At 35.3% G+C, this 23,941-nt stretch overlaps 1 protein-coding gene across 2 annotated transcripts in view; it reads left to right on the top strand.

The window, feature by feature from the left end:
* LOC106670628 overlaps positions 1–23,941 on the top strand; it is a 63,298-nt gene that overhangs the window by 32,675 nt on the left and 6,682 nt on the right. The window contains exons 8-9 of one of the 2 annotated variants that reach the window (XM_014401142.2): positions 325–460; positions 16,361–16,513. In XM_014401142.2, coding sequence (XP_014256628.1) covers positions 325–460; positions 16,361–16,513 — 289 coding nt within the window. The remainder of the gene's footprint in view (positions 1–324; positions 461–16,360; positions 16,514–23,941) is intronic. The other variant, XM_014401151.2, reaches the window with a different exon arrangement.

Here is a 23,941-nt window from a genome sequence, read left to right on the forward strand (position 1 = left end):
CTGCGAAAATTTCAAATTTTCAGCGTAAACTCCATTAAAGTCATAATAAACTTCGTGCTAATAGGAAAGCGGAATTAGATTTCAGAGCGAGTATTCATCTCCAATTCAATTGCTACTTGGAGAATAAACACTGAGCACCTTATAATTGTTATTTTAGTTTTAATCATTTGCCAATCCCGGTGATGGTGCACTTTCGCGTGAATTGTTGATACGGTGCGTGGTCAGCGTTCAATACAGCGAATTTTCCAAGGCAATCTGGCTAATTAGAAAATTATAACGACAAGATTACAAAGGAATAATTTTATCTTGAAATCTATGTTACAGGAATAGCAGCGACCAGGAGGAAGTGGATGCGAACGAGATTTTCGACGGCATTCTCGGTTTTGCCGTCTTCGCAATCAAAAACCATTTCAACGATACTATTAAGATTCCAGACATAAGGGAAGGCTTTGAAAAAAACGTGAGTTTAATTTAATTGCATTTCTCCACCTTTTTTTTATAAAGCAGGCTTTGGAAAACAAAAACCTCTTCTCTCTCATCATTCTAAAAAAGAAAATAACAAAAGAGCTTTTCGTGATAATTAGTTTCGTTCGTGTATTTTTTATTATATTACAAAAGGAGAAAATATTTTAATAAAATTTATATGTACAGATTGAAAGGACTGCTGAAATTTTAGACAAAAAAGCATTAATTAATAATAAAGTGAAGGACATAAAGATAGTACGAAATTAATACCGTGTAAGTTGTATATCTACGTGCTGAATTTATGTAGATAGTAAGTCTTGTTGATTTAATGTTACAAATATTTTCAAAATATCCCTCTCATCTATAAATTTAATTCCCTAATTTTCGTGGTCCGCTTGGTCAATTAATATCTTTCAATTAATTAAGGTTTTTAATTGAGATAAAAAGGAGGGAAAATTCAAAGGTGGGGTTGAGATGGGAAGTTAGTGCCCGAGTGGATCGAAGTCACGATAGCTCGCGTGGTAGAGCAGCGGCGTATCTAGCCGAAAATCGTGGGTTCGAATCCCGCTCATGACACTGACTTTTTTATCTCGACTCTTCTTAATTAGTTGAAAGGTATCAATTTAATGTTTAATTTATTTAATAAATTGGCTAGTTGAATGTAGTCTATTCTGTTCTTGAAATGGCGTCTTATTACTGCGTCAATTAGTTTATTTGTTTGTATATTAAATCTGTTATTGAGAGCTATTTTTATTGTTTGTATTATAATTAATTGTATTTTTCATCGGTTAAGTTGGTATTACTGATTTTAATATCTACTACATAATAATAATAATAAAGTCTTTATTAACAAAATAATGAATATGATATGTATATTTTATTCTTATCATTCATCATTACTCCATGGTACTGTGACCATATGTACTACATGTATTTGAACATGAAATTCGAAAAAAAAAAATAATCAAAGATATAGAATTTTTTGTTACTAAATTGAGAAAATGATAAATGCTTTAAGGATAATTAATACAATTTCAGGATGAAATCATTTGGAGTCGTCATAGCTTGTTTTCGACACACTAACCCTTTTCCCCCTCAAATTAACCCTTTTTAATATCAAATTACCCCTTTACGCACCAAATTAACTTTATTAAATTTGAAATTGACCATTTTTCACATCAGATTATCTCTTTTTAATTTCCAGTTAAATTGACAACTTATAGCAACTTCAAATTAACCCTTTGTTTAAAACAAAAGAAATTTCGAGATGTTATGAAAAGTAAGCACGTCAAATATAATTTATTATTTGTAACAATAAAATTAAAAATGAATTATTACGAACTTTCCTGTTCCCTGTTTTTGGAATCGCTTCAGAGGCGGCAGCTTTAATTTTTTCCGTAAACGTGGCAACGTCTATGTCGACGTTGTTACATAGGTTAGGAAGGTGGGCAATTTGAGTATACTTATTCCACTCTGGCATGCGGACATTCCATCTAGGACAAAATTCAAAATCCATTTTACGTATATGAGATTCTATTTTAATGGGGAGGTGATCACTTTGGACATCCGTTTCTAGGATGTTCCATTCAAAATTGGTCACTAGGGACGGAGAAACAATCGTCAGATCTATTGCACTAACTGACCCGGTATAGATGAGTGTATGCTCCATCATTCAGTATTATCCAGTTTCCCTCATTAATAATATTTTCCAAAGCAATCCTTCCTCGATTATTTGATGAACAACCCCAGGTAATGGAGTGAGCATTAAAATCACCCATAATCATTGCAGGGGACGGAAGTTGCGAAAATAAATTTCTTACTTCTTCTTCTGAAAAAAAGTTATTAGGAAAATATACTGAACATACAGAATATTTTCACGGAGCAAACACTTCAACGGCTACTGCCTGGAGATTGGTACCTAAGTCAATTTTCCTAGAAGGGATATTATTTCGAATATATGAACTCTACCACCTTCAGAAACCTCAGCCTCTTTAGAAAAAACGGTGTAACCTCGGTGTAAAGGATTTCGTTTTCTTAAGGCGAGTCTCCGGAAGAGCAATGATAAAAGGAGTATGGTCCACCTTGATCCTCTTCAAAAAGGAATAATTATTTTTCAGTCCTCTCACATTCCATTGGATGATTGATTCCATATTAATCGAAAATTTCAACCTTCTACCTAACACGAGTCAGCTAAACTGACTACTTAAGATTTTCTACAACTATTTTCCTTGGCCTCCCCTTTTTCCAACCCCTCTTATTTTTGGGGGGGGCGCCGTAATTTTGGCGGGATTTCTTGGGGACAAAGGTGCTTGATGTTCTCCATTAATCGGAGAAACAGAAAGGGGAGAGGAGAGTTGAGTTGTGAAAGGGAAGGGGGAGGTAGGATGGGGACAAAACCATTTACAGGGGGATCCATAAGGGAAAATTGGACCCAAGATTATAGGAAAATTAATTTCATTGAAATTAAAACAAAAAATATATAAAATTAAATTATAACAATTATTAAATTCACTAGTTTTCGTGGTCCGCTTGACCAATTCCTTAATTCAATTAATTAAGGTTTTAAGTTGAGATAAAAAGTCAGTGTCGGGATTCGAACCCACGACCTTCGGCTAGATACGCCGCTACTCTACCACTTGAGCTATCGTAATTTCGATCCACTCGGACACTAACTTCCCATCACAACCCCACCTTTTCAATTTTCCTTCCTTTTTTCCATTTTTCAAATGTGGTCTAATCTATTAGATTCTCAGCGACAAATGAAATGGCCACGGAGAGCTTTAGCGAAGATATACTTCAATTTAACTTATTACATTTACTAGATTTCGTGGTCCGCTTGACCAATTAATTAATTAAGGTTTTTAGTTGAGATAAAAAAGTCAATGGACGAGCGGGATTCGAACCCGCGACCTTCGGCTACTTGAGCTATCGTGACTAGTGGTAGAGTAGCGACATATCTAACCAAAGAATCATGGGTTCGAATCCCGCTCGTAACACTGACTTTTTTTATCTCAACTAAAAACCTTAATTAATTTATTCCGTACAGTTATTCATATCTTCTAAAATGTGAATCTTACTCTAAAGATAACATCAGTAGAAACAGTATTCAAAACCAAGTGAAAAAATTTAATTATAAATTTTATTAAAATGCCTATCTAATTATCTATATACAGGGTGACCCGTGAACATATGTTAATATTTCCCGAGGTGATCCAACTTGACAAATTGGACTTGAAAAGTCGGATTATCAATATTGTATTCCGAAATATTTCAAGTTTCGTATTACATCAACATTCTAAAACTTTTTTCCCATTATCCCCGAATCTCATAAAACGTTAATCCTACTGTAAATTAAATTACATCAATTTTTTTATCATAACATTAACGAAACATAATATAAAGCCTCTTACAAGTTAAACTTTTACGAGTTTTCCAAGTTCGTGGCCCCAGTTTATCCTCTAAGTGATTTTGTGTTTTGTGTTGTTTAAGGTAACAATAGAAAATATATGAATCTTGTAGGGTTTTCAATTCTGTTCCCAATCGTGTGAAGAAATTTATAATATAATTAAAAAATTTATGATACATCGGACGGTTACAATAAAACCAAAGAATCCCATTTCAATGCCCTTTCGATTCGGTTTCCCCGGGGAAATAAAATTTAGATAGAATAAACCTTTTATGAGATACGAGGGACTTTACGGAATAAAGTTGTGAAAGGTTGAAGCCTGAAAAATGGAATAACTCGAATAAAATTGAGAATCACACTTTGAACAATAGGGTCTTTTTAGTCCAATTTAACGTTTAGGTTAGACACTTAATAAAGTATTGACTTCTATTCGTGGGACACCCTGTATATAACTTTGATAAATATGTAAATTATATATTATTTATTTAGAAATCGTGAGATGCGGTCTGGTGTGATGTAGGTTTCAGGAAAACATTTTCTTTATCGTGCCAACGTTTCGATCTTTATTGAGATCATCTTCAGGGCCTGGGATTTACAAACATTGTTTGCATATAACAATTTTTCCACATCCAAAATATAATTGTTATATGTAAACAATGTTTGTAAATCCCAGGCCCTGAAGATGATCTCAATAAAGACCGAAACGTTGGCACGATAAAGAAAATGTTATTCTGAAACCTACATCACACCAGACCGCATCTCACTATTTCTGAACAATAACTTTATTTATTTTTAAGTTAATGCCTTGGCCAGAACGACAACCCATTTGTTTTTATCCATCGGATTGAGTTTAATACATTCGTTTATTAAATAGGCAAAAAACTCGAGCTGTATGTATAAAACAACCTGCCAATTTCAATTTGGCAAAACCTTTTAAAGACGACTGAAGTTTATTTTAAAAAATAAATAAATAGAATAAAGGTAAAGCGATATCTCCGTTATAATTTTCAAACCACCAAACAATTGAAAAAACACCAACGACAAAGAAACTTAGAAAAAAATTTAGATTTAAAATATAATAATGCATCTAAACATTTCTATTTACAAGTAAATCTAATTTTTTATTCAATTTAATTGTTTTATTGGTTAAAACCAACTGAATAGCTCAGTTTTTCGTTCTATGAGGTCGATGTTGCAAAACAGAGATTTTCAAATGTGGTCCTGACACTGAGTTCAGTTTCATTATGGTAACCTGAATTCACTTCCCAACAAGAAAAACGTCAAAATCGCTTTGGTATTTGCCTTGAGCCTTTATTTCGGCCATGGAGGTGCTTAGTGCTTAGTACTTACTTGGGAGAATTTTGTGAACTTAGTTCTATTTAATCTCACCGTGGAAAACTTCTTTAAAACATTATGGCCTGTTGGAGATTATTCTCTTTAGAACATGTCTACAAAACCACAAAAGGAGGACGGCTGTTTAGAATTGAACATTTTGCGATTTCTAACTCTTCATTAAATTCTGTTAAAAAAAATTGGAAATATCTATAGAAAAATGAACAAAAAAAAGCATTTTGGTTAAAAGGTATGACTTTAAAAAGGAACGATTTTAAAATAAATCATTTTGTGCTTGTTACTGTTATGAAAAGTTTGACCAAAAGAAAAACTAAAAAAAAAGTGATTAGGTTGTTGAGATTTATTAAAAAAACTATCTTTGGTTCAATGTTAAATATAAAGAAAGCAAGTCAAATATAAAATCACTTAGAACATTGTTTTACGAGCTTCTAAAGTTTTTGTCTAAACATTTCTTTTAAAGGTTTTTAGTTGAGATAAAAGTCAGTGTCACGAGCGGGATTCGAACCCACGACCTTCGTCTTGATACGATGCTCTTCTACCACTTGAGCTATCGTGCCTTCGATCCACTCGGACACTAACTTCCCATCTCAACCCCACCTTTGAATTTTCCGTCCTTTTTATCTCAATTAAAAACTTTAATTAATTGAAAGATATTAATTGACCAAGCGGACCACGAAAACTAGGGAATTAAATTTATAGATGAGAGGGATATTTTGAAACTAATAAAAAAAAAAATAATAAAAAACTGAAATAAAATCACTTAGAACATTGTTTTACGAGCTTCTAAAGTTTTTGTCTAAACATTTCTTTTAAAGGTTTTTAGTTGAGATAAAAGTCAGCGTCACGAGCGGGATTCGAACCCCCGACCTTCAGCTTGATACGCAGCTTCTCTACCACTTGAGGTATCGTAACCTCGATCCCCTCGGGCACTAACTTCCCATCTCAACCACACCTTTTCAATTTTCCCTCCTTTTTGCCATTTTTCAAATGTCGTGAAATCTATTCGATTCTCGGCCACAGATGAAATGGCCACGGAGAATCATTTGTCGCCGAGATTCAAATAGATTACACGACATTTGAAAAATGGCAAAAAGGAGGGAAAACTCGAGAGGTGAGGTTGAGGTGGGAAGTTAGTGTCCGAGCGGTCGAGGTCACGATATCTCAAGTGGTAGAGTAGCGGCGTATTTAGCCGAAGGTCGTGGGTTCGAATCCCGCTCGTGACACCGACTTTTTTATCTCGACCAATACCTTTCATAAATACTAATTAATTGAAAAATGTTAATTCGTCAATCGGACCACGAACCGTAATGGATTTTTTAATACGTTTTAAAAAACTTAATCACTAATTTTTTGAACAGGGTGAAACCAAACAATCTAATTTTTGAGGTACTTAATTGAATAAACAGGTACAACTTTGAGGTAACCTGAAAAGTGAAATATCTCGAATACAATTGAGAATCAATTGTATCCCCCCTCAAGTATTGACGTCTGTTCAACATTTTACAACATTCTCCCCGATTTTGGATAGTCCCAAATTTCAAATTGTTTTCCCAGACAAATTAGCATTATATTTATCGATCTCCTCTCTCTGCAGAATTTTTTGGCAATTTAGAATTAATTAGGTATGACTTACAGTTTTTCCAGCTCATTAATATTAGCAACTTTTCTGTAAGCGACATATCCGTCAGAATGTACAAAACCAAAAAAATCTTACTTAAACGTAGACAAGAACTTTGCAAAATCGTAAAAGTTTATTTTCTAACTGATTTTGTGTGTGGTTTCCTTAAGGTTACCAAAATAATGTATTGCAAGTTTCAAGATTTTTTGATAGGTATAATCAAATTTAGAGTAGGATTATAATTTTATAAGATAAAAGGGTCTTTATAGGAGAAGTTGTGAAAGGTTGAAATACCCAGAAAAGCGACATATCTCGAATAAAACTGAGAATGTGACTTTGAGCAATATGAGCTATTTAGTATATTTTGACATGTGGGACAACAACTGAAGAATTATCTCTGCTCACGGGATACCCTGTATATAACCATAAAAATACGAATACATTTTTTATTTGAGTGGGGCTTACCTGTAGTATAATAAATGAACCGTTTAGGTATTTTTATGGAAGAATTTATAATATTCTTGGTTCTGTTAGACGAGAGAGAAAATCGACTGCAACCGTTTGCACAGGGTTGCACAAAGTTCTTAACTAAAACCAACCGACGGGCAAAGTTAGAGAGCTTCCAAACTTTAGAGGATATTCCAGCAACAATATCTCCTTCTATTTTAATAAATATACCTTGGAGGAAGTAAGAACAAATACCTCAGGCGTTAAAGGTTAATGAAGTCACTAAGAAGGCTTGGAGAAAAAGTTCGAGAAGTAAATCAATAAATACTGCAAAACATGTTTAAAATAAAAAATATCGAGCTTTTAGAAGACCATCTAAAAATTAATTACAAAGAACCTTTAAAATAGTACCAAATTAAATATAGAAAAACCAATTTTTTTTTAATTTGAGAATTTTTTTAAAATATAAAATGCGTTCATAAATTATTCCTTTCTTTAAAGCATTAGTACTATGTAGTGGTATGAAAATAAAAGCTTGTAAAATAAAAGTTTTGTAATCTGTGAATTTTAAAAAATGTAAAATTGGATCTTAAAACAAATATGACATGAACATTAGTTACATTAAATTAAAATATTACAATTAATTAAGGTTTTTAGTTGAGATAAAAAAGTCACTGTCATGAGCGGTATTCGAACCCACGATCTTCGTCTATATACGCAGCTGTTCTACCACTTGAGATATCGTGACCTCGATCCACTCGGACACTAACTTCCCATGTCAACCCCACCTTATGAGTTTTCCCTCCTTTTTGACTTTTTTTATCCCAACTAAAAACCTTAATTAATTGTAATATATTAATGGGTCAAGCGGACCACGAAATTAGTGAATTAAATTAAATTAAAAGTTATGTAAAATTAAATATAAAAGCAAATAAATTTTTCTTAATTTTTTTTAACAAACTACGTTGGCCATCGCCAGCCCTCCCGTTTTTAGCTTTTATTTTCTTGTCTTTCTCGCGTTTTAAATCTACTAATTTATTTTCCTATTTCTCGAGCCAAATTGTGATATTGATGATATAGTGATAATTAGCTCTCTCTTTTCCTTATCTTATTGCTATCCTCTCTGTACTCAAGACCTCGTCAATGAAGGGTAAAATAGCAATAATAATAATAAAAATATACACGAACTCAGAAACAGAAAAAACGTGATAGTGTCGTTAGCATTCACACAACTCCAGATTACTCCATATAACTTGGTGTAATTGCCACTATATTTACACTAATAAATTACATTCACTGGTTTTCGTGGTACGCTTGACCAATTAATAACTTTCAATTAATTAAGGTTTTAAGTTGAGATAAAAAAGTCAGTGACACGAGCGGGAATCGAACCCACGATCTTCGGCTAGATACGCCACTGCTCTACCACTTGAGCGATCGTGACCTCGATCTACTCGGACACTAACTTCCCATCTCAACCCCACCTTTTGAATTTTCTCTCCTTTTTGCCATTTTTCAAATGTCGTGTAATCTAATGCCCCTCCATTCAAGATAATAAATCACATTCACACACCATTCTTCGTTCATACTCCCCCAGAGTACTTGATATTCCTAATATTTCATGCCATCTCCAAATTGAGTTAATTTAAAATTTAAAAAAATAATTTTGAATTTAAAAAGGTTATTTGCAAATTGGAAAGGGTTGGTTGAAATTTAAAAAGCTTCATTTGAACGTACAAATGGTTTATCTGAAGAAAAAAAGATGTATTTGAAATTAAAAAGGGGTAATTTGAAGAAAAAAAGGGCTGATAAAAAATTTGAAATGATAAATTTGAAGTTACAAAGGTTCATGTGTCGGAAAAAAGCTATAATATTTCATATTTGACGACGTCATTTTCATTCTATAATAATAAATTTATATTTTTTCCCTTAAAACGAAATGAAGAAATAACAATTTCACGGTTGAAATTTCTCATAAAAGGATACGATTAGATGAAGTTACGTTGCAAGTAGTAAAAGGGAATATTTACGATAATAGAACTGTTGTAAAAATGTTACACCAAGCCAACGTTTTTTTACTTATTTCGTACTTTTATTTTGATGATACACTAAAGTTTACTAGATTCACTAGTTTTCGTGGTCCGCTTGACCAATTAATTTTTAGTTGAGATAAAAAAGTCAGTGTCACGAGCGGGATTCGATCCCACGACCTTCGGCTAGATACGCCGCTACTCTACCACTTGAGCTATCTTGACTTCGATCCACTCGGACACTAACTGCCCATCTCAACCCCATTCGGTCGAGTTATTTGGAAAATCCACCATCTAGGGATCTTGATTGTAATAAAATAGACATGTAGAATAATTATGTACGACTATCATCTCAAAATGTTTATCCGGAGTCTGTTGGATTTTGGTAAGTTGGTCATTGTAGCCAGAGTTGGGCAAAATCTAACTAATTCAATCATGATTAAGAATTTTGATTGAAGTTTTATCATGATTGAATTAGTCATGAGTAAATTAATCATTGTATAATTTAGTCATACCTCATGTTTGAATTAATCATGTCTAAATCATATAATGATTAATTTGCTCATGACTAATTCAATCATGATTAAACTTCAATCAAAATTCTTAATCATGATTGAATTAGTTAGATTTTGCCCAACTCTGCTCGTGCGCAGTACTTACAGTGTGCCACATTGGACTAATATTCAAACTTATCAAAATGGACTTTGCTCAATTCTTAGTCAAGATCATAGACTGGTATGAGTCCGACGAAAGTTTGTAATAACAATTCAAGGCGTTGAATCACGGTTTGGTAATGTGGCTGCTTGAGTACCACAAGGCTCTGTTCTGGGACCTACTCTGTTCCTCATTTACGTTAATGATATGCCGAAAACCCTTGGCGTAGAACTGGTCCTGTTCGCTGATGACACAGTGCTCTACACATCATCATGGATGGTGAGTGCCATAGTGAACCGATTGAGCAGGGCAGCAGAGAGGGCTATCGGGTACTTTACGAAGTGGAAAATAAGAGTGAACAGGAGTAAGTCTGAAGCCATCTCTTCACGAAAAGACGTCCAATTGTAGACCTTAAAGTTCACCTTAATGTTGAAGAAATTAACTGGTCTCCCTCAATAAGGTACCTCGGAGTTCGACTAGATGCTAAATTAACGTCTACAGCTCATATCAATGAACTAATACAAAAAGTAAAAATACTTTTTCCACTCTTCTGTCGAGAGTCCCAGTTGAACGTTCAAAACAAGTTACACATCTACAAAACCATAGTAAGACCAGTGTTGACGTATGCATGCGCTGCTTGGGGCTTAACTTGTAACACTAATTATAACAAGCTGCAAAGAACCCAAAATAAGTTCCTAAGGTTAAGCACTAACAGCCCATTAGCAACCAAGATAGATGAACTCCACACAAACTCCGGAGTGCAATTTCTGCGCGAGTTCTTGGAAACAAATTGTCAAAGATTTTTTGACAAACGTCCATGGTAACGTTGAAATTTCAACGAACGTAAGATTAAGTCAACATATCGGACAAAAACGTGCACCCAGAGCCAAACACAAAACCCTATGGGACCTCAAGGCGAGGCTTAAATTTATTAACGCCTAACTTAGTTATTTAATTAACTTATTGAATTAACTTATTTGTTTGTATATAATTTATTTATTCGTGTAATTATGTATATATTTATTACTACCTAATTATTCTAAATTTTGTTATAAAAATATGTAGGTATATGTATGTATGTGTGCATATGTATTATGTACATATTTATATTTATTTTATATGTACTCATATTTATTATTTATTTAATTAATTAAATACACTAGGGACTCAAGCATAGACTAGACACGTATCACAATAAATATTAGTCGTAGGGTTTTTTTTAATTTTTCTCCAGCAGTGTATATATATATGACTACCAGTGACAACAAAGTTGCCAATAAATTGCGTGGTGAATAAAGGTATTGTCCTGGGGTCACTGTGCATACAATTGTATTTGTTTCTTAAAATAAAATAAATAAATAAGAAAAAAAGAAAAAAAAAGAGTGTGCCAGTGTTGTTTGGTCGCCGGGTTCTTCAGATGGGTCTGACTTAATGAAAGGGTGCAGACAAAGGCCACGAAATACCTGTTTTACAAGAAGTACCATCATTGCCCCTATGAGGCCAGACTTGCTCTAGGAGGCCTGGGTTATCTGGCCGATAGAAGATTTTTGCCTTCCGTCATGTTTCTGTGGAAGATCCTAAATAATTTCATTCTCTCCCCAGAGATATTGTCTTATATTGGCTTTAGGGTTCCCCAGCGTCAACTACCGACCTATGAATTATTTGGTACTTCACGGCACAGGACCAAATACCGGAGACTCTTCAATCTCCAGAGCTGTGCTTAACATAAATAAAATCGCTATCAGTGCGGACTTCTCCTCCTCCCTACGGTCTTTAAAAACAATATAGAACGAGCTTTGAAATGTAAGTGAGGATTTATTTATTACTGTTATTTATTCACCTATTTATAATGTTGGTTTGTTTCTTCATTATTTTTCGTGGTCCGCTTGACCAATTAGTATCATTCAATTAATTAAGGTTTTAAGTTCAGATAAAAAAGTCAGTGTCACGAGGGAGATGGTACTACTACTACCTACTTTGGGTAAAATTTTAGAAAAACTCCTACTGAAAAGATCTTCCGATTCTAAATTCTCAAAACACAATCCCAGAGCATCAATTTGGTTTTCGCAACCGCCACTCAACTGTCCAGCAGTGTCACCGCGTGGTAGACATTATTTCATCCTCCCTTGAGATGGGACAGTACTGTTCTGGATCCTTTCTTAAGGTAAGTCAAGCTTGTCACCCTCACATTTTGAGGATGACACTGTTTGTGTAATGGGGCGCGTTGGAATGCTGGGTGGGGGAAGGTCGAAGGAGGGGAGATGTTGGACTGGAGCTGGAGAAGAGAGGTCAGGTGTGTTCCAGACTCGTCAACGATTGCTTAAGCGTAAAATACCATAATTGGGTTACCACAGGGTGAGTTGGGCGATTACACTGTAACGTGGTTGTAGGCTGGAATTAGGGAACGTCTTGGTTTCGTTTGTAGTAACTTTGGTTTAAATTGTATATATAAATTTATGTCTTGTAAATACATTATGTTTTAGTTGGTTTATTTTAGCGAGTGTGTTTTATTTGTTTCATTTTAATTTCCCAGTACCCATCATTATCCCCGGTTAAGAAGTGTTGGATGTTTGTTTGTCGTGCCGTCGAATGCCCGACGTCACAAGCTTTTGATCGAGTTTGGCACCCCGGCCTGCTGTTCATGCTCAAGGGGATCCTTCCATCCACCTACTATCTCGTACTGCACAGTTACCTCACTGACCGATTCTTCCAAGTCATCGAAGGCCATTCCCTCTCTTCATATTTTCCTATCCAGGCTGGTGTTCCTCAGGGTAGCGTTCTGGCCCCTACACTGTACCAGGTTTTCACAGCTGACATGCCATCTCATCCCGAAACCACCACATTCACATTTGCAGACGATACGGCAATTCTCTCTAGCAACTCCGACCTTGTCATTTCCACTCGAAACCTCCAACAACACCTCATACTACTAGAGTCTTGGTGTAAAAAGAAAAGGATAAAATTTAACACGGACAAATCCACCCACATTACTTTCACTCTTCGTAAAAAGATCTCACCCCCTGTTTTCTTAAACAATACTGCCCTCCCAACTGGGACAAGGTGCGGTACCTCGGATTGTACATCAACAAACGCCTGACGTGGAATCCTCACACAAGATTGAAACGTCAGGAGGTTATGACACGATTTAGAATTCTTGCACGACTTCTTGACAAACGCTCTAATTTACCTTTCAAAAATAAAAAGGCTGTTTTACAACACCATAGTTAAGCCGATTTGGACTTACAGACTGGAAGTGTGGGGTTCAGCCAAACATCCCAATATCCACCGCATTCAAACTGCCCAGTCTATAATACTACGAAAAATACTAGATGCTCCATTTTATGTATCGAACCAAACTACACATACATATTTACATATTCCTTTCGTACAAGATGAAATACGTTTCCGTTACCGTAAATTTCATAAAAACCTCCCAACTAACGTAAACCAACAAATCAGAAACCTCGCATCCCGACGAATCCCCTCAAACCCTCCCCGCCGACTGAAGAGACTATGGCCGCGAGATCTCCTAGGAAGTGATGGTGATGACAGTGAAAGTGATAATGACACACGTATCAATTGAACAAAGAATATTATTATAACATTGGAGTAATACCAATTGTTGTTTTCTCCACTCTTGGTTTTAATTTTGTCTTGTTTTAATTACCTTGCTCACTGTTACTTATTACCTACTTTAAGGAAGGTGTAATGTACTACAAATTATTTTAAAAAAATATACGGCTTGATACGCCGCTACTCTACCACTTGAGCTATCGTGACTTCGAACCCCTCGGCCATTAACTTCCCATCTCAACTGGCACTAACTCCCGCTTGTGACACTGACTTTTTTATCTCAACTTAAAACCTTAATTAATTGAATGATATTAATTGGTCAAGCGGACCACGAAAAATAGTGAATTTAATGAATTAAAATGAAGTATACTTCACTAAAGCTCTCCGTGGCCATTTCACTTGTCGCCGAGAATCAAATAGATTACACGACATTTGAAAAATGGCAAGAAGGAGGGAAAATTCAAAAGATGGGGTTGAAATTGAAAGTTAGTGACCAAGGGGTTCGAAATCACGATAGCAGAAGTGGTAGAATAGCAGCGTATCAAGCCGAAGATCGTGGGTTCGAATCCCGCTCGTGACACTGGCTTTTTTATATCAACTAAAAACCTTAATTAATTGAATTATATTTTATAATTTGGATTAAATCAATTCATTATGATTGAAGTCATAATTTTTAATTCTGTAAATAGATTTTTATATTTGTTAAACTGTAAATCGTAAGAAATAGATTGTTGATGAAGGGGCTAGATTCCGCGAAAGCTTGATGTACGTTTTTATGTCTTTTGAATTTGCCTTATCACTGATTTTTTATATATAATTCTAATATTAAGAGTGATATTAATTAAGATAATTTCCTTTCCTTTGTTACATTACCTAACATAAACTAACTTAAATTTGACGGCCCCAAGAGTTCTCGATATACTGCTAAGACCCCCCAGAACAATATCAAAATTATTTACAACTTATTAAATTCACTAGTTTCGTGGTCCGCTTGATCAATTAATATATTTCAATTAATTAAGGTTTTTAGTTGAGATAAAAAAGTCAGTGTCACGAGCGGGATTCGAACCCACGATCTTCGACTAGATCCGCCGCTGCTCTACCACTTGAGCTATCGTGACCTCGATCCACTCGGACACTAACTTCCCATCTCAACCCCACCTTTTGAATGGCAAATGGAGGCAAATCAAAGCAAAAGGAGGGGAAATTCACGATGTCACGATAGCTCAAGTGGTAGAGCAGCGGCGTATCTAGCCGAAGATCGTGGGTTCGAATCCCGCTCATGACACTGGCTTTTTTATTTCAACTAAAAACCTCAATTAATTGACAGATTATTTACAAACTAAACTTACTGCTGTCATCCAGGCAAGGCGATTTTCATGATGCCCTCCGTTCATTCACGCCAATAAATACGAATCTTAAATACGAAAAAAAGACAAAATTTCATAAACGGTGAATATTTCAAATCGCCGAAACGCGTTTGAACGGAAACGACCTGGAACGATCAGACCGCAGGCAGAGATGTTCAATAACCCACAGGAGCACGCAACAATGTTTGTCAGTTTAGTCAAGTTAGCAAGACGCGTTTCTACTCAAAACCACTCAAATAATTTTAGTTTGTAACTCGGAACAGTGAAATTGAAATAGCACAACTTCGAAACAGGGACTGATTTTGTAGTCAGCGTACAATAGCAAAGTTAAAAAACAACAAAGAAAAATACTATATATTTTTTTTAAATCTAAGCAGGTAATATTTCATAGTAAATTGTCTAGAAATTTTATCGGCCTTGAAAACATTACCTTCTTATTCGCAAAACAGGGAATAAGAAACAAAATGAGAAAACTTACAGCGTATTTTTAATAACTCGGAAAATTCGCTGTTTACTTTACTGTGTAATAAACCACCTTCCTTAAGGGTATTACGACTTTTTCCCTTGAGATCCTAAAACGGTATTAGTCTTGATCCGGACATTTCATTTTCGTTTGCTTACTCTTAATATCCGTTGTATTACAAACATGACAAACACGAATTTACTTTAGAACGGAAAATCCTATTTTTCATGTATGTAATAATTAATGAAAAAATAACATTATAGTTCAGCATTTGGTAAATAAGCAATGAAACCATAAATTAAATTATAATTGAATAAATAAATAACTTCATATGTCTTTTTTTAGTTTAAACAAATAAAACATACCTTTAAAACCGAAAAAAAATAAAATTTTATATTTTAAATTCATTAATTTCGTGGTCCGCTTGACCAATTAAATCATTACAATTAATTAAGGTTTTTAGTTGAGATGAATTGAAAAATGGCAAAAAGGAGGGAAAACTCATAAGGTGGGGTTGAGATACGCCGCTGCTCGAACCACTTGAGCTATCGTGTCTTCGATCCACTTGGACACTAACTTTTCATCTCAACCCCACCTTTTGAATTTTCCCTCCTTTTTGCCATTTTTCAAATGTCGTGTAATCTATTTGATTATCGGCGACAAGTGAAATGGCCACGGAGAGCTTTAGTGAAGTATAGTTCATTTTAACTTATTAAATTCACTAGTTTCCGTGGTCCGCTTGACCAATTAATATCTTTCAATTAATTAAGGTTTTTAGTTGAGATAAAAAGTCGAAGTCACGATAGCTCAAGTGGTAGAGTAGCGGCGTATCTAGCCCGAAGATCGTGGGTTCGAATCCCGCTCGTGCCATTAACTTTTTTTCATCCCAACTAAAACCTTAATTAATTGTAATATTTTATATTGTTACGCGCTACTTCTTTATTTTTCGACCATAAATTTGTTTTGTTTCTGTCCTTTTAGATTTTTAGCCTGGTTAGAGTTGGAGCGCAATTCACAGCGACCGATGGCACTGCGAGAGAAGTTTCAACCCTGTCGAGGTACGGCAACGCGAGAATAATGAAAAGAAATCTGACTATATATTTCATGGGTGGTATCAAATTTGAAAAATTGCACGTAAGTGAAAAGCTTTTCTAATACATTTAAAATCTATCTTTACTCCTCATCAGGGATGAAAAATGCACTTCACGCGCAAATAATCTTAGCTCCTCTACGTCATCCCAAATCTTTTCGTTATTTTGAAGTTAAGTTCCACACGCATAAATCCTCAAGCAGAAAATCCCCCATGACCAAAATCTACTTTGTTACGTCTACGTTGTTAGACCCCTAGACATGGCCAAAATACTTCTACTTTACTTTTAACACCTTCAAGCTGCCTTGTTTACATTTCCTTCATGAGTTATATGCCCATGTACATGACTAAAATGCTTTTCGGGTTCGCAACAGCAGAGGTCATATCAACTCTCGGGGTGTCGGCGTTTTTAGAAGTTTTTAGGCATCCCTAGACATGACATACAGCTTTTATACATGACAGCTTTAGTGAAGTATACTTCATTTAAATTCATTTCAAGCTCTCCGTGGCCATTTCATTTGTCGCCGAGAATCCAATCCGATTAAAGGACATTTGAAAAATGGCAAAAAGGAGGGAAAATTCAAAAGGTGGGGTTGAGTTGGGAAGTTAGTGTCCGAGTGGATGGAGGTCACTATAGCTCAAGTGGTAGAGCAGCGGCGTATCTAGCCGAAGATCGTGTGTTCGAATCCCGCTCGTGTCATTGACTTTTTTATCTCAACTAAAAACCTTAATTAATTGTAATTTATGCAAGACGTTGATGGGACCACTTTGGACACAAGGCATAGAACTGGGATTTCACTAAGGTGTCCAATATCCAAAAGTTCTTCGATAAATTGTCAAAGAATCCAACTACGCCATTAACCTTTCTATCCAGAACGACCTCAACATCCCTTGGGCCTACAAACAATCCCGATTCCAAAATTCCAGGCTAAGCTTTCGATCAAATTCTAACCCTACTGGCCAAGCCTTATTATTTTCCCATCTGGCCCGCCACCCTCCTTAATCCCTCATTATGAGTTGTTTCTCAAACAGTGAGTGGCAGAAAAAAAAAACGATACACGAAGATAGTAGTAATAAAGAAGAAGGCCAAAAGCCCTTTCGACCTCATCTGGATTCATCCCTTCTTTGTTTAAATTGTAATGGGTTGACATTATTATTTAATAATATTGTAGTACTATATATATTTTGACGTGACATAAATAAGTTATGTATTATTATTTTAACTTCTCGAGTGAAAGCTTAGCGTCTGTGAAATTTATTCCGATGTAAAACCTTTAACTTAAACGGTGGACTTGGACGTATCCATATTGATAAGCGTAGCTGGTCGTTTCTAATTGAAGCCTTCAGAACTTTGAGAGTATAACTTGCTTGCATAACGACGCATAAATCCACTAAAACTCGTGTTCTGAATTTATACGCGGGGGGGGGTGGCTGACTTGTTACACCGGACCCATAGAGAATGAAGATAAAATAAAAAATATACGGAGGATCTTTAATTAACTTTATATTAAAAATTAAACGAATGTAAAACAGCACAAAGGGGAAAGTCAAATTTTTTTGGTAGATTTTTCTTATATTTTTCTCATTTATTTCCAAGTTTATCTTTCATTTTAAACCCCTTATTAAATCTGCAGCATAATTGACATAGTACCAAAATTTACAGTATTTTTCTACTTTAGAAAAAGCTAGAATGCAGTCCTCTACCATTGTTTAGAAATATCTTCTTCATAGGTCTAAGTAATAATTTATCTCTAAATTTAAAACCAATTTAAAATTTTAAATACGACTTTTGTTTCAAATATCGACTTCAACATTTGTCAAAATGTATTAAATTCACTAATTTCGTGGTCCGCTTGACCAATTAATTGTAATTTGTCAAAATTTGCTATAAGTCCATTTAATTCACTAGTTTTAGTGATCCGCTTGACCAATTAATATCTTTCAATTAATTTAGGTTTTTATTTGAGATAAAAAAAGTCAGTGACACAAGCGGGATTAGAACATTTGAAAAATGACAAAAAGGTGGGGTTGAGATGGGAAGTTAGTGTCCGAGTGGATCGAGGTCACGATAGCTCAATTGGTAGAGCAGCGGTGTATCTAGCCGAAGGTCGTAGGTTCGAATCCCGCTCGTGACACTGACTTTTTTGTCTCAATTAAAAACCTTAATTAATTGAAAGATATTGATTGATCAAGCGGACCACGAAATTAGTGAATTTAATAAGTTTAAATGAAGTATACTTTCAGTAAAGTTCTCCGTGGCCATTTCATTTGTCGCCGAGAATGAAATAGATTGCACGACATTTGAAAAATGTGCAAAAAGGAGGTAAAATTCAAAAGGTGGGGTTGAGATGGAAAGTTAGTGTGCGAGTGGATCGAGGTCACGATGGCTCAAGTGGTAGAGCAGCGGCGTATTTAGCCGAAGGTCGTGGGTTCCCGCTCATCACACTGACTTTTTTATCTCAACTAAAAACCTTAATTAATTTGCAAAAAGATTTTAGACTTCAAAATTCTCTCATACTAGTCTTCAAAGGTCATACTTACCAGGTTGTGCATAGGTCACACACGGACACCTTCTAACGTCTAATGTCGTAGTAAATGACCTAAGCGCAGCCTAGGCAAAAGGAACAGATCAGTTTTCTATTATCTCAGGGGCATAAATATTTTTAATTTTATATTGAACTTGGTTATATACTACTTACTCAAGATTAAGGATAAGCTTTTTTTTTTTTTTTTTTTTTTTTTTTTTTTTTTTTTTTTTTTTTTTTTTTTTAAACGAGGGTTCGCCCATTTGTAAGTATGTCGGGTTCGAATGCAGGGCCGCTGGATTCGAACCCGGGACCTTTACCTTACAGTGATGAGCGCCGTGTCAACGACTAAACCTTGCGGCCACCGACGCCCCAGTTATATGTTGTTATATGTTGTTATTGGAACGAATGTTTATTTGAGTGAATAGGATGGCTTATCCCCCAAATACCCGAAAAATATCGATTACTCTGTGGTAGTGTGAACGATTTGTGGTGTGTATGTAATTTATTTACATGAATGAAGGGGATTATACCCAATTATCCTGGAGAAAATCGAGTACACAGGGTAGTGTTAACATGGTCTGCTGTGTGAATGTAATTTATTAGCGCGAATAGAGGTGTATCCCTTTCCTAGAGGAATATCGAATACTCTTCGGTAGCGTGAATGCTTTCCAAACTATCATTTATCTTGTTTCTGTGTATTAAGAATACAGTATGTTTGTTATTTGGTTATTTCATCCACACTTGTCCCATTATCATTTTCATTATCATCATCATCGCTTCCTAGGATATCCCGCGATCATCGTATTCAGTCGGCGAGGACGGCTCCAGGGAATTCGTCGGAATGCGTGGTTTATGATGTGTTGATTTGATGGTTGGGAGGGTTTGTGAAAATTTGCGGTAATGGGAACGGATTTCATCTTGAACGAAAGGAATATTTAATCCAGTATGTTATACATAAAATGTAACTCTGGTATTTTTCGTAGGATTAAGGATTGGGCAGATTGAATGCGGCGGATATTGGAATGTTTGGCTCAACCCCACACTTCCAGTCCGTAAGTCCATAAATTAAAAATATTTTTTTAAAATCTATCCCTTGTAGAAATACACTTAACTGGCTCACATTCAATCATCAGAAATTTTCCCATTGACTGATATAAATATGTAACCGGCTGGAAAATCGCAAAGTGTTCCGCAGTCGCGAAGCTTTACTGTTCCATTATTCACATCCTACCCTAGAATCAATTCCGCGTTTTTTGAAATCCTTCTTGTGAGCGGAGATAACAATATTAAAATATCGTACGTTCAATTTTCCCGGCTTTTCCAAATAATTTTATGGCAGTTGAATTGTAAGCTTATCTTAATTGTACCAAATTTGAAAGGCATGATCTTCCTTAATTTACAATCTGCTTATGAAGCATCGTACACCTTCCCTCTATAAAACTTAGATAACAAATCGCTAGTTTCGTGGTCTGCTTGACGAATTAATAAATTTCAATTAATTAAGATTTTTAGTAGGAATAAAAAAGTCAGTGTCATGAGCGGGATTCGAACCCATGATCTTCGGCTAGATACGCCGCTGCTCTACCACTTGAGATATCGTGACCTCGATCCACTCGGACACTAACTTCCAATCTCAACCCCACCTTTTGAATTTTCCATCCTTTTTGCCATTTTTCAAATGTCGTGTAAACTATTTGATTCTCGGCGATAAATGAAATGGCCACGGAGAACTTAGTGAAGGTATAATTCATTTAAACTTATTAAATTCACTAGTCTCATGGTCCGCTTGACCAATTAATATCTTCCAATTAATTAAGGGTTTTAGTTGAGATAAAAAGTCAGTGTCACGAGCGGGATTCGAAAAATGGCAAAAAGGAGGGAAAATTCAAAAGGTGTGGTTGAGATGGGAAGTTAGTGTCCGAGTGGTTCGAGGTCACGATAGCTCAGGTGGTAGAGCAGCGCCTTTTTGGCTTCGAATCCCGCTCGTGACGCTGACTTTTTATCTCAACTAAAAACCTTAATTAATTAAATAACAATGATTATTCGGAGATCGTGAGATGCGGTCTGGTGTGATGTAGGTTTCAGAAAAACATTTTCTTTATCGTGCCAACGTTTCAACCTTTATTGAGATCATCTTTAGGGTCTGGGATTTACAAACATTGTTTAAATTTAACAAATACATGTAGGATGTGGAACAAAATGAATGATGTTGAACCAAATTTATACAATGCAAAAAAAATTTTATATTCAATCAAAGTATTTGTCGAAACGTTGGTACGATAAAGAATTTTTTTACCGCATTTCACGATCTGCGAGTAATCATTGATAACGGTCACTAAACACCACACACTTAAATAACAATTCACAACACTCATACACCAATATGGCACCACAAGAATGCACAAGTAATTTTATGACAGTTGAGTTGTAATCTTATCTTTTTTAATGACCTATTAAACTCGCATATTAGCCAGGTGCGTATTGTTTTATCGCATATACGTAGTTGGTGGCAGACAGTAGCACGAAAAAATCAAAACCCAAGGGGCGATGGTAGGAATCGAACACAAGACCGCAGATATTCGAGCCGAGAAAGCTTATCTTAATTGTGCCAAATTGGAAAAGAAACGATTTTTGCGTAATTTACAATCTGGTAACGAAGCATCTTCCCTAAATTAAAGTTTATACCAATCAACTAGTAGAAAAATATCTAAAATTCCACCTACCTTTTTCGTCTTGCCATCTCCGGTGTAAAGGTTGATTGCCTTGCTCTGGCGACAATCACGTCTCCAAAGCACCGAACAAACATGTCCGGCATCTGTGAAGAAAAACGCTTAATGAAATATTTCGAAAAAATATTTTAGCATCGAAGGGCGGCAAAATAACTTCTTATCGGTTATAATCAAAATATTGATATTATTGTACTGAACTGTCTTTCTTTTCAATTTCCTCTTATCATATCGTATCAAATCACCGGGAAGTGTCACGTTGAAACTTTGTACGAACGATGGCCAAAATTTCTTTTTATATATTTTATAAAACTGGAGGGGCCTCGGCTCGCCAACCCCGGGGCCGCTGCTCTACCACTTGAGCTATCGTGACCTCGATCCACTCGGACACTAACTTCCCATCTCAACCCCACCTTTTGAATTTTCCCTCCTTTTTGCCATTTTTCAAATGTCGTGTAATCTATTTGATTCTCGGCGACAAACGAAATGGCCACGGAGAACATTAGAGAAGTATATTTCATTTTAACTTATTTAATTCAGTAGTTTTCGTGGTCCGCTTGACCAATTAATACCTTTCAATTAATTAAGGTTTTTAGTTGAAATGAAAAGTCCGAGTGGATCGAGATCACGATAGGGTTGGAGAACACAAACCTTAAAATGAAAAGGAAGCCATGCAATTTACTGTTGGAACAAACTGTTACGAGTAATAATCTAAAAATGAACTTTATGGTTTGGAATATTAAAAAAATAAGTCAAAATGCTAAAAATAATAAATAACTATCAATTACTTAAGGGTTTTAGCTGAGATAAAAAAGTCAGTGTCATGAGCGGGATTCGAACCCACGACCTTAGTCTTGATACGACGCTACTCTACCACTTGAGCTATCGTGACCTCGGTCCACTAGGACACTAACTTCCCATCTCAACCCCACCTTTTGAATTTTCCCTCCTTTTCGCCATTTTCCATTTTTTGCCGATTTTCGCCACTTGAGCTAACGTGTCTTCGATCCACTCGGACACTAACTTCGTCGCCGAGAATCAAATAGATTACACGACATATGAAAAATCGCAAAAAAGAGGGTAAATTCGAAATGTGGGGTTGAGATGGGAAGTTAGTGTCCGAGTGGATCGAGGTCACGTTAGCTCAAGTGGTAGAGCAGCGGCGTATTTAGCCGAAAGTCGTGGGTTCGAATCCCGCTCGTGACACTGACTTTTTTATCTCAACTTACCTGAATTAATTGAAAAAAATGAAAGTTTTGTTTTTCCAGAGGTAACTTACATTTTCATTGGCAGATCCATCAAACCAAATCGATTTTATGAAAACGGCGAAAACCATTTGAAAATAGTTTCAGAAAAACGTCACCTTAGATATTGCCAAAAAAAAACACGTTAATTCTGAACTCCAAATCAAACTTCACAATTGTTTTAAGCCAAAAATTCATACTTGTTTAGCGTTTTTTATTTTTTTGAACAAAATGTCATAACAATTTATTATAATTTTAAGATTAGTTAAGAAAATTATGATCAATTTAGATAACTGATAAAAATAATTTAAAAATATGAAAACGTAGGTTACCACCTAAACTTTTTTAAGAAATTGAAACTGTCATTGAAAGAACTATAATTATTGCAATGTTCCAAATAGAGCTTATGCTAAAAATAATACTGTTTTAATTTTGTTTCCATGTTGATTAGTTAAGTAGTAGTAGATAAGCCCACCTTAAAATTTGTCCGTTAAATCGTGAAAAGCTTCGATAATTTATTGTTTGTACGTGGGTGAAAATTACAAAATGCCGTAATTATTATAAAATTAGAAGAACTATGATTGACTTATGGTTAAATAAAAACTGTTAACATTTTTTATAGGTTGACTCGTTTTGGAGAAAACCTGAGGTGACGTAAGTCCCTGTAGGGGGTCACATCGACCGAGGGGTCGATGAGGTGTTTTTCGACCGCACCTGCCACATGGCCTTATCAGTCGTGCTGTTTCTCTTTCTATGAAATGTGACAAACCGGACCTATGAACCATAAATATTTTTAATTATATATAGATGTTTGTGTTATTTATTGAAAATAATGTATTTATTTGCGTGACTGGAGGCGCTTGTCCCTAATTTCTCTAAGGAATATCGAGCACTCTGGTGAAGAGTGAATGTAATTTATTGGTACATTATGTTTAGTTATCTAATTGACCAAAGAATATGTAAGGTCTTGGTTG

Source organism: Cimex lectularius, unplaced genomic scaffold, assembly GCF_000648675.2.
Source record: "Cimex lectularius strain Harlan isolate CLEC.00 unplaced genomic scaffold, Clec_2.1 scaffold401, whole genome shotgun sequence".
Classification (NCBI taxonomy): domain Eukaryota; kingdom Metazoa; phylum Arthropoda; class Insecta; order Hemiptera; family Cimicidae; genus Cimex; species Cimex lectularius.